At 36.3% G+C, this 11,163-nt stretch overlaps 1 protein-coding gene and 1 non-coding gene across 2 annotated transcripts; one reads left to right on the top strand and one right to left on the bottom strand.

Moving 5' to 3' along the window:
- Positions 1-1,558: 1,558 nt before the first annotated feature.
- LOC142174036 (small nucleolar RNA U3) lies at positions 1,559-1,772 on the bottom strand. Its single transcript, XR_012703394.1, has one exon. It is a non-coding gene; the product is annotated as a small nucleolar RNA U3 (small nucleolar RNA).
- Positions 1,773-2,299: 527 nt separating this feature from the next.
- On the top strand, positions 2,300-9,813 carry LOC107808929 (transcriptional corepressor LEUNIG_HOMOLOG). Its single transcript, XM_016633489.2, has 19 exons — positions 2,300-2,688; positions 2,798-2,841; positions 2,956-3,037; positions 3,657-3,754; positions 3,956-4,065; positions 4,162-4,463; positions 4,608-4,683; positions 4,793-4,901; positions 6,276-6,325; positions 6,414-6,668; positions 6,862-6,942; positions 7,226-7,420; positions 7,635-7,776; positions 7,862-7,968; positions 8,156-8,305; positions 8,477-8,632; positions 8,732-8,851; positions 8,972-9,169; positions 9,374-9,813. The coding sequence occupies exons 3-19, from the start codon at positions 3,006-3,008 to the stop codon at positions 9,515-9,517; spliced, it is 2,325 nt and encodes a 774-aa protein (XP_016488975.1). The 5' UTR covers positions 2,300-2,688; positions 2,798-2,841; positions 2,956-3,005; the 3' UTR covers positions 9,518-9,813.
- Positions 9,814-11,163: the final 1,350 nt, after the last annotated feature.

Genomic DNA, 11,163 nt, shown 5'->3' with positions numbered 1-11,163 from the left:
AATCAAATAGTAATGAATAATTTAAGTACTCAATTAAAAATTAATTATTTTTAATATGAAATAAATTCTTGTACTTAGCAAAAGAAAACTACCAATCAAACTAGAATGTAAAGGCATAGAATTAGACGATTAAAATAGCAAAGAACTAGATTAAAAATACAAATGACTAATATGTACCATAAAAAACAAAATGAAGGATAAATATAACTTATCTTTTTAATAGAGGTGCAAATATCATCCTTTTTCGTTTGAAATTTGGAATTAAGGACCGCAAGAATGTACAATCATTATTGCACAGACAGAGTTGTATGTGTGCTGTTGTTAATTTGGTTGGAACTTGGAAGTACTGTCAAGTCGGTAAGACCTTTCACTTTTGGCTTCACTGAGCCGGTAAAAAGTCGAATGTCTTGCCTCACAACTACACTTTGAGAAACATTTGGTTCACACATTTGTTAATATAAATATTTAAATAAGGAATTATTATGTGACAAATTATAATAGAAATTGATATACGACGTCATAGTAAAAATATATTGTTGTATGTGTAAATAGTACAAAATGAATAGTAATAATATAAAGATTATTCTACAGTAGTTACAATATTACAGTCAAGAGTTAATTTTCCTTATTAGAATTTTTGTACAAGATGTAGTTTTCCTTTCTTTTTTTTTTTTATAGAGAAAATCACATGATTTTAAATTTATTTATTTATTTAATAAAACAAAATATTTTAATTTAAAAATACTTGGTCAACTTTAGGTGATATTACCGAGGTATTTGACACGTGAACTTTTCCATCTATTAGATCTCGTATAAATAACAATTAAAACATTGATTTTCAGCAAAAACATATGTACATAGTGGTTAAATACATTTGTATACAAAAAATCAAATATATTACTTGTAATAGATAATTCAAATTATATTAGCACTGTGTCTAATACTGGAAAAAATATAATTATATCTCAATCGCAAAACAATTACGATCAATTATATGAACTTTTGCTGTTTAATCACTCATTTAAGCTTATCTTAATTTGTTTAAGTTCTATTTTTATTTTATATCAAAAGAAATTAAGTATGAAATATGAATACATGCGTTTATGTCAAAATTATTTTCCCAATAAGGAAACAGACAAATCCGTAAACTACTGGGCTTGCGTAAACTTACTTGTCTTTACCCATTCGTTAAAACGGAATCACCGAACCGCGTCTTCAAGCCTCTTAAAGACCCAACATTTCTTACCGAACCTAAGGCTAGACCTATTTTACGTAATTAAAGGACGACATAAAGCTGAGAATGACAAAAATAGTCCTTTACGTTTATGGGTAGGTTTAAAATTACCCCCAAATATATTCATATGCAATTTTGATCCTTTAAATTTACCAAAAATAAATACTTTTGATTTCCGTCAAATACTTAACAAACTTTAGTTGTTGATTGAACGAAAACTGTGGGAAAAAAATGATTTAATGAAAAGTAATATTTGAAGGTGCAATTTTAGTAGTTTTCGCTATTTTCAATCTATATATATTATTTTTTTTAAAAGACTTGAAGAGTCTGTCAAACAACCATTAGATCATCCCAACGACCATGATTGGAGTTGAGAAGGATCATCTACGGCACCATGACCCGATGGTCGTGGGAGCAGTTAGTCACGCTTTAGCCCAATAGTCATGCCTCATCAACCAGACTTGGTTTCATATCTCCTTAGAACTCAAGGATACATTGGTACGAGCCTATAGAACAGATCATGCTCAAGTAAGGTCGTATCTATATCTAGCATCAAATATAATTTTTTGAGGTACAATATTTTTTTTTATTTAGTTCTGGTGTCTAGTGTACTTTTAGTGTTGTAATTTTTTGGAATCTGACGTGATTTTTCTAGTATTTCTGATTAGTTTTTTTTTTTTTTTTTGATATTTGCTAGTAATTTTAGACAAGAGGGGTTACTCTAATGGTAAGCAACCTCCACTTCTAACCAAGAGGTTGTGAGTTCGAGTCACCCAAAGAGTAAAGTGGGGAGTTCTTGGAGGGAAGGATGCCGAGGGTCTATTGGAAACAGTCTCTCTACCTCATGGTATGGGTAAGGTCTGCGTACATACTATTCTACCCAGATCCCACTAGTGGGATTATATTGGGTTGTTGTTGTTGTTGTTGTATTTGCTAGTAATTTGATGGAGATAAAATTGCTTACTTTTGACATATCTAAAAGACCAAATTAAACCTACCGGCAAACAATGGGGACCATTTTAGTCATTGTCTCACTTAAAGCTGCTCCGAAGCTAAGGCTCGGGTACTTACGGGACAACCTGCCCTGATATTTTCTCCTAATTCTCTCTCCTCTCCAAAAGTGGATGCTCAACTCAGAGTATTTTCTGAGCTCTTTAGTTTTTTCAATAGGAAATTCTAGAATTTTCTTGCAAAAGAGAGACTCAAAGATTTAAGCTCTTCTCAATAACGCACTCTGTGTTCGTTTTTGTGTCAGAATTTAATGTGTGTTTAATAAGGCGTAATTAATTTACTGTTGTGATCAGATTACGGACTTTAATACTTAGGATTTAATTTTGATTGATTCATATAATCTACAAGGAGATTGAGATAATCTTTGACCTGAGCCAGATTGTGTACAAATTCGAGTTTGTTAAGCTGATTCAGTGAATTCGAACCCCTGCAAGTGTTTCACTGTAAGATCCTGAACCCAAAAAAGGCGGAGATCTTGATTTTCATTGCTTGAATTTTGTTAATTCTCTTGATTTGGGAGCTGATTTTGTTTCAATTTTGGTTCTTCTTTAGGAAATCTTTCTTTTGATCAGTAATGCTGGAGTATTTATAATTTGGTATGATTTCGCGATCTTCTTTATGATAATCACTTTCGTTTCCTTAATCATGTTTTAATTAATAATTATAGTAAACTTTTTTTTAACTGTGTTTTTGCGGTTTTGATCCTATAGCTCAGTGACACACGCGGGTGGTTTGTGCTGTGTTTGAATTTCCTGCAGTAATGGCGCAGAGTAATTGGGAAGCAGATAAGATGTATGCAACTTCCTGTGGCTAGCTTCATTGTTTTTTTTTTTTTTTTGGTTTAGATGAAGTAATAGTTTATTGATTTCTCCTTTTTTTTTTTTTGGGTTTCATAATCGTTAGTTCTTAATTGGCCCTGCTGGTTTAGCAGAATCATTTTTTTATCAATGATGATAAAAAGATTGTAAATTTTAGGGTTCAATTGCTCAACAAGAGCCAAGAGAACAAACAATAATTTCTAGTCGCAAGTGAATATCAGGCTTGTTGGGGGGGGGGGGGGGGAGGGGAAACAAATTCTTTTCGGGACAAGTACTCTTTTCGTCCCAAAAACAAATGGTGGTTTTGGGAGGAGTATGAGGATCGAATTATCTAATCGTCACTTTGGATTCCCACATGGTTTCTTACTTTTAACAAAATCACATTTTTAGAAACTACATAAAAGAACTATAAAAGATACAACTTTTTTCTATGTAGAAAATTTTAAATAGTTTTTTGAGAAGTTAGAGGATTGTTTGACATATCAAATAGTAATAGTACCAGACAAAATGACACGGAGGGGATATTATATCTTTTAACTTGTAATGTTATGGATTTTCACCCTTAATTTTTGGCCTCTTGTTTTTTTTGCTAGGCTGGATGTTTACATTCATGACTATCTGCTGAAACGAAAGCTGCATAATTCTGCAAAAGCTTTCATGACGGAAGGAAATGTTGCTACTGATCCTGTAGGTAATGATGTTAGACGATGCTCTACATTTAAATTTCCTTTTGGTTTAAAGGTTTTGCACGTTTGGCTTGTCCATCTGCAGAGTGGTTCATGTTCTACCACCAATAGATTGCCTTGTGCATTAATTGCATAACTTCGACATGTTTTGAGTCACTTCCTTGATGAGAATCTACGTTTTAATCTTCTGATTCCTACTTTTATAGCTATTGATGCACCTGGAGGATTTCTTTTTGAATGGTGGTCTGTGTTTTGGGACATTTTCATTGCACGGACAAATGAAAAACATTCAGAGGCAGCAGCAGCATACATAGAGGTTTGTTGAACTTAAGGAATCACCGTCGACACAAATTACTTAAAAGAAGCTTTATGGCATTTTATATCAAGTTTGAAAAACTTCCTTCTATTGTAGACTCAACAAATGAAAGCAAGGGAGCAGCAGCATCAACAGCAGTTACAAATGCAGCAATTACAACTCATGCAACAAAGAAATGCACAGTTACAGCGAAGGGATCCAAATCATTCCCCCATTGGTGGTCCTATAAATGCTATCAACTCCGAAGGTATGATGGGGCAGCCATCTGCCAGTGTATTGGCAATGAAAATGTACGAGGAACGAATGAAGCACCCTCAGTCCATGGACTCGGAGACATCTTCAGCTCTTATGGACCCCAATAGGATGGCACTTCTCAAGTCAGCATCTAATCATCAAGGGTATGATTGGTGCAACCATTCCATATGATATTGCATTAGTTTACATAACATCTATCTATTTTTGAAAGGGAACATAACATCTATCTATTTGTTGCATGGTTTGATTGAATTATTTGTATCTCTATTTCTTCTCTGTTGATTCAGCCAGTTGCTACAAGGAAATTCAGGGAACATGTCTGCAGCATTGCAGCAGCTACAAGGACGGTCTCAGCTGGCAACTGTAACTACATGAGCTCTTATTTCTTGACAGGATATCTCTTCTTTGTTGAATACTCGGTGTTTCATCTTCTCTTACCTAGCTAAGATCCATACCTATTTCAACTATGTAGGATGTTAAAGGGGAAATGAACTTGGGTGGCACTCAGAAGTCTTTGCCCATGGATCCTTCATCAATTTACGGGCAAGCAATTCTTCAGTCAAAGGCTGGACTTGGTGCAGGTATTTCCACCAAAGAATAATTTTCAGTATACAAAAAAAAGAGATACAACTTCTGATTGGGATCTTCCTTGGCTCATTTCTTAATTTTGACACCCCTTTGGCCATCTATTTGAACTGATTATTTCAAATTGAAAATATACCCATCTTAAATGCACATTTAGCAGTGAGTTCACAAATTATCTTGTTTATCTTTGTGATGAAACTCCACATGGGAGATGGATGGTTTCTATGGATTCTTTACATGTCTTGGGCAATCCTCACCCTTTGAGCTAGCTTTTGGGGTTGAGTTAGGCCCAAGATCCATTGTTATCATGGCATCAAAGCCAGGCCCATCTCATTATTTACCCGATGTTGGGGCCCCCATCTCATATTGTCCAAACTCCAGTTGGGCCTAACTCAATCCCAAAAGCTAGTTCATGAGGTAAGGATTACCCAAGACCATATAAGGAGTCCAAGTTATTCATCTTGAGCCGATGTGGGACTCAATACCCCCTGCATGCCCAATACTGGACGACTGGAGCGTGAACAATAAGATGGCGGCCTAACATCGAGTAAATAATGAAATGGGCCTGGCTCTGAGACCATGATAAATGGACCTTGGGCCTAACTTAACCCTAAAAGCTAGCTTATGAGGTGAGAATTGCCCCAGATCATATAAGGAGTCCAAGTTACACATCTTGAGCTGATGTGGTACTCAGCACTTTGACATGATGCATGGGTTTTCCTAAAACCTGCTCATCTCCGAGTAAGACACTTAATACTTTAATAGTGTGAAGTTCTGTGGAATTGCCGTTATCCTCCAAATCTGAATTGTTTGAATTTTTGATTGCTATCATGGATAATTTCAATTTGTGCTCTTTGCCGTGCACATTAAACTATTAAGATTGCTAGACTATATATTGAAAGCTTCTCGATTCTTATTAATTAAGTCTGATTTAAGGCTTCTACTTCTCCTTGAGACACTGTCAAGTGCACTTGGAACATAAATATCTAGGAGGAATTCCTTTTTTTTAAAATATTTTTTTTGACTTTTCGCTTTTGGTAATTGTCTGCTATCACATCTCAAGCGTCATTCATCTGCCTTCAGCAGCAGTGTATTACAGTTAATGGGCGGAATATATTGGAACTGGTCATCTTTATGTGAGCACAATGAATTGTTTCTCTGCCTTTTTTCTGTTTATTGACTTGGTTTATGATTTCTGTGTTTCCAACTCAACTTTCTTGAAAATTCCTTTTTATGTATTGTACATTTTCTCTTTCTGATGAGCCTTTTTAGGTTTTATCTTGTCTTATGGGAGTACTTGTATGTCAATTATATCATTAGATGATCTTACTTGGGCAATTCAGTCCTTATATTTTCTCCTTGTTCTTTAGGGTTGAACCAAGGTGTCACTGGTCTACCATTGAAGGGTTGGCCTTTAACAGTAAGTTAAATTGCTTTTAATTATCATCATTCAAGATATACAGAGATTTTGACGTGCATATCGGCTGCTTTGTTCATAATATATACAGGGAATCGACCAGGTAAGGCCCAGCTTGGGTTTGCAAGTACAAAAGCCCAACTTACAGACCCAAAATCAGTTTCTTTTGGCATCACAACAACAACAGGTCCTAGCTCAAGCTCAAGCCCAAGCCCAAGGTAACCTTGGAAATTCACCTAATTATGGGTTCGGTGGATTACCTAGAGGAAACTTTAATGCTAAAGATGGTCAACCTCCAAGGAATGATGGATCCATTTGCTCTCCAGTACAGTCAAATTCACCAAAGGTTAACTTTATTCTCCTAGAGTCGAGAATATGTTTTGCTTCCGGGCGTTAGCTATGTGGTGTTTTGTCCATTACACTGCATAACTATTCTTTTGATGAGGATGACGTTTCTGTAGCTTATCTCAATTATTCTCTTCCAATCCATAGAACATTTGAAGTTTAAAGTGCTTATACCATATACCTCTCTTAAACAGATGAAAATGTCCCAAATGCAGCAATCTTCCTCTCAACAACAGGACCAGTTGCAGCAGCAGCAACAGCAGCAACTGCAACAGGTTAGTGTAAGGAAAGCGTAAAAAGCTGTATTTATATCGGATTTTTGATATCCATCAAACTCAAGCAACATCAAGTATTGTTAATATTTAACATCTCTTCTTGCCTTACCCGTTTGTCCCTCTTTTTCTATAGTTGGGAATTTCTGTCTTTTCCTGTTCCTCTTTTTTTTGGGGGGATGGGAGGTGGGGCGGGGGGTTGTTCCTGGAAAATAACTTATCTAACCAGTTCCAACTGTCCAAGCAATTAAAGAGTAGTTCATCCATCTTCTTACTCTTTTCCCAGAACAACAGAAAAAGGAAGCAACATTCGTCTTCTGGACCTGCTAATAGTACTGGCACGGGTAACACAGTTGGGCCTTCACCAAGCTCACCAGCATCAACACATACCCCAGGTGATGGGATGACTAGCGTGTCAAAAGGCTTGATGATGTATGGAGGAGAGGGAACTGGTGGTATTGCATCTTCTACAAATCAGCTGGTAATTCTTTCACTTTTTTCATGCAAATGTTTGTTTGCATTATCTATTTCTAAACATACGATTTTTATATTTGTTAATGAAGTATTTGGTTGTTATGTAGCTTCATGGATCTTTTATGGTTGAGAAGGTTTAATTTTCTAACTATATCATGAATTTAAAGTATCATTCGCTATTTTAAATCTGTATGCTCTTCTTGCTTTCTTCTGTTGTACAGGATGACTTAGGGGAGACTTTTGGAGACATTGGTTCTTTCGAAGATAATGTGGAATCATTCCTGTCAAATGACGGGGGAGATGGAAACATCTACGGCACATTGAAGCAAACTCTTACTGAGCACAAGCCTGATTCTTCAAAAGGTAATAATCTCACAATTGTACTTATAAATTCTCTATTGTTTTTCTTCTTTGGTTACAGTATGTTAACTTAAAGGATACATCTCAGGTTTCTCCTTCGGTGAAGTTGGTTGTATACGCACGAGAAATAAAGTGACTTGCTGTCATTTCTCATCGGATGGGAAGTTGCTTGCTAGTGCTGGACACGACAAGAAGGTAGGTTGCTTCAGAGTATCTGATGTCTTTAGCATAAGATAACCGGATGACTGTTTTATTTCATTCTGTGGTATGTGAATGTAGGCTCTGTCCTCTGTTTACTTCATTACTCATATCCATTTTCTTCTACGCTTTGGTTTCATCCAAGAAATTGTAAATTATGAACCATTTTCCATGTATACATCAGGCAGTTCTTTGGAACATGGATACTCTGCAAACACAGAACACCCCTGAGGAACATCAATACTTGATTACAGATGTCCGCTTCCGGCCTAATTCTTCTCAACTTGCAACTGCTTCATTTGACAAGTCTGTGAGATTATGGGATGCTTCCAATGTTAGTATTCTTACATTCTCTAGGCATTTTTCTTATAACCACGAGATGTAATTGCAGGCCTTAGCTGTAGTGCATAGCACTTCATACATTCATACAATTTGCCAGTTTTCAGTTAATTTGCTGTTAAATAAATTTATGCTCAACAATCTTCTGCTGAACTTATATTTGCAGCCTAGCTATTGTTTGCAAGCTTATACGGGGCATACTTCTCATGTTATGTCGCTGGATTTTCACCCGAAGAAGAACGATCTCTTCTGTTTTTGCGATAGCAACAATGAAATTCGCTACTGGAGTGTTAGTCCATTTTCTTGTACTCGGGTGTCCAAGGTGTGCTTTCTATTGTTAATTACTGTTATTTTCTCAATCAACTTTGCAGAAATAAATTCCTGTTGAGCTATGTTCAACTTCATATCCCTCTGTTTGTAGCAAGGAGGCAGTGCACAAGTGAGGTTTCAGCCAATGACCGGCCATCTGTTGGCTGCCGCTTCAGATAAGGTGGTTTCCATCTTTGATGTCGAAAATGACAGGCAAATTCATTCCTTCCAGGTTTGTTTTCGTGCTAGATGACTTTTGAGTTCTTCCAATTAGCATTATCTGTCGTTTCTATTTTCTGGGTGTCCTAGGCTTCATTTTACTTTTCAGATAAATATGGGTGTTTGGTTACAGGGACATCCTGGAGTGGTGAACTACCTGTGTTGGGATCTAAATGGTGAGTTACTGGCATCAGTTAGTGAGGAATCTGTCAAAGTTTGGTCATTGACCACCGGTGACTGCATTCATGAGCTAAGTGCTACCGGGAATCAGTTCCACTCTTGCGTGTTTCATCCTAGTTATTCAGCTTTGTTGGTGATTGGAGGAATGAGGGTAATTAGTGTTCTCCTTTTTTAAGCACTCTTGTTCTTAAGTCTGTTTAATTCACGTCGGTAAGATGTCACTTAAGGCTTTTGGGATTACTTCATGTTCATACACTTTTGACTATTTAGTGACAATGCACAACACTTCACTGCCGGCCATTACAGCAGTCTCTGGGTTCCCGGCTGACTGATACTTTGTGAATTTATGTTGCAGTCTTTGGAGCTGTGGGATATGGTTGAGAATAAAAGCATGACAGTTCCAGCACATGATAACATTATCGCTGCTCTAGCACAGTCACCAGCGACTGGAATGGTTGGTTCTGCAAGTCATGACAGTTCGGTCAAGTTATGGAAATGAAGGAGATAGGATTCCATATCAAAGATTTCATCATAAGAACAGTTGGCATTTGCTTGTATTTTAAGCATGTAACAAAAAATATTTCTAGGCATCTTTATAGCTTGTTGTTTTTGATAAAGAATAACCATGTTTGTGCTTGTTATAGTAAAATTAGAGAGAGGTTTGCGGTTGAGAAGCAAGTTGCACTGAGCCGTAATTCTGTAGTGTTAAGATAATTTCTTCACCCTTAGGGTGAGTATTTCCTCTTAAGATACAACAAGCGTTGTGGTTAATTGAATGCGTAAAGTTCTTTCGTTTCTTCAGATGCAGTAGTGTATCGACCAATTAGAAGTTAGAACCATCCCTTTCGTTTCTTCAGATGTTGTGGATCTTTCTAAAAACACGTTGACCTACTTCCCCTGAAAAATTCTTTTTGTGTTAATCATAGAATACTAACTTATTTAGAGATTTGAGATCTTGATCTGGATATTATTGCCATTGATTATTCAATATAAGGAAATCACAGCCAATAAAGAATATATAATAACTTGATGGCTCAAAGGTCATTCACATCACACTATTAAAATCTCTAGTTCATTGCATTTCCATTATAGCCACTAGCCCACTACTTATACTTAAGAAACGGATGCCTGTATATAGGATAGGACCTCAAGCTCTAGTTTTGTCGTTCTTCCTCTATACCACTAGAATTTGCGTCATCAAAGTTCTCCATCAGTTACCAGTTTGCTGGAATTGAAATTTGAGTTATGTTATATCTAGACATGTGTTCAACATCTTAATACCTAAACAATATTCCATCGAATTATAAAAGGAAGTTGTCTTGACTTCTTTATATGATGGATTACAAAATCAGACAAGCATACGAAAAGGGTTCATACCATATGATCACCTGCCTAATGTTAAGGATTATAAAGCACAGGGGTTTCTTGGATGATTGAATCTTGTCTTTTAATTTTTGAGATTCTCCTGTTGTAGCTTCTCTGTCCATACTTATATTTCCCTGGTGATAGATGTGGGCTATTATTAAGAATACAAATGATAATTTTAAGTTATGTTGACAGACAATGTGAAAGATTTTTATATTCTTAGGTTAAGTTGATCTATAATAACAAGTAACTCTCTATTCAGCAGCCGTGAGTCTGCTTAAATATAGCTTAAGCTTACCAAGCCTAATATACTAATATAGGATTGCAACAAGCTTTGCCCAATTGTCATGGGTCGTGCCCCAACCGCAAGCACTAAATGAATGAAATGAGTGGAGATCCCTCCTTCCCTCTTGCTAATAACCAAGAACTTTGTCGTGTTAGAGCTTTGCGTTCTTCCTGTTTTGTCGCCTTCCAGTCCGACATAGGTGGCTAATACTAAAATAATAAGTGAAATAGTTATCGTCTCTCGAACACCAGACCACCTATGCCCACCCATTTTGTCTTGCCCTAAGCTCCAGCCTACCCTCAACTAATTAGGTATATTTATACCTTCTACAACACCGAGATAATGACCACGTTTACTTCATGTTCAAAGAGCAATCTGTTAGGATTAAAAGATTGGTGAATGGGAAATAGGAGGGAAAATAAGCTCCCTTTTGCTTTGGAAAGAGCAAGTTTCTCTCATTGATGGTGGAAAGAAAAGTGAATGTGCTTATATTG

The sequence above is a fragment of the Nicotiana tabacum genome, chromosome 19, assembly GCF_000715075.1.
Source record: "Nicotiana tabacum cultivar K326 chromosome 19, ASM71507v2, whole genome shotgun sequence".
NCBI lineage: Eukaryota > Viridiplantae > Streptophyta > Magnoliopsida > Solanales > Solanaceae > Nicotiana > Nicotiana tabacum.
Note: the sequence above shows the minus strand (reverse complement) of the source record. Positions and strands in the feature narration are given on the sequence as shown.

Bases quoted from the DNA above. Each gene is read 5' to 3' on its own strand.
- LOC107808929 (XM_016633489.2), top strand. From the start codon at position 3,006: ATGGCGCAGAGTAATTGGGAAGCAGATAAGAT. The intron at 3,755-3,955 runs GTAATGATGTTA...CTACTTTTATAG, and splicing joins TGTTGCTACTGATCCTGTAG to CTATTGATGCACCTGGAGGA. The intron at 8,633-8,731 runs GTGTGCTTTCTA...CTCTGTTTGTAG, and splicing joins CTTGTACTCGGGTGTCCAAG to CAAGGAGGCAGTGCACAAGT.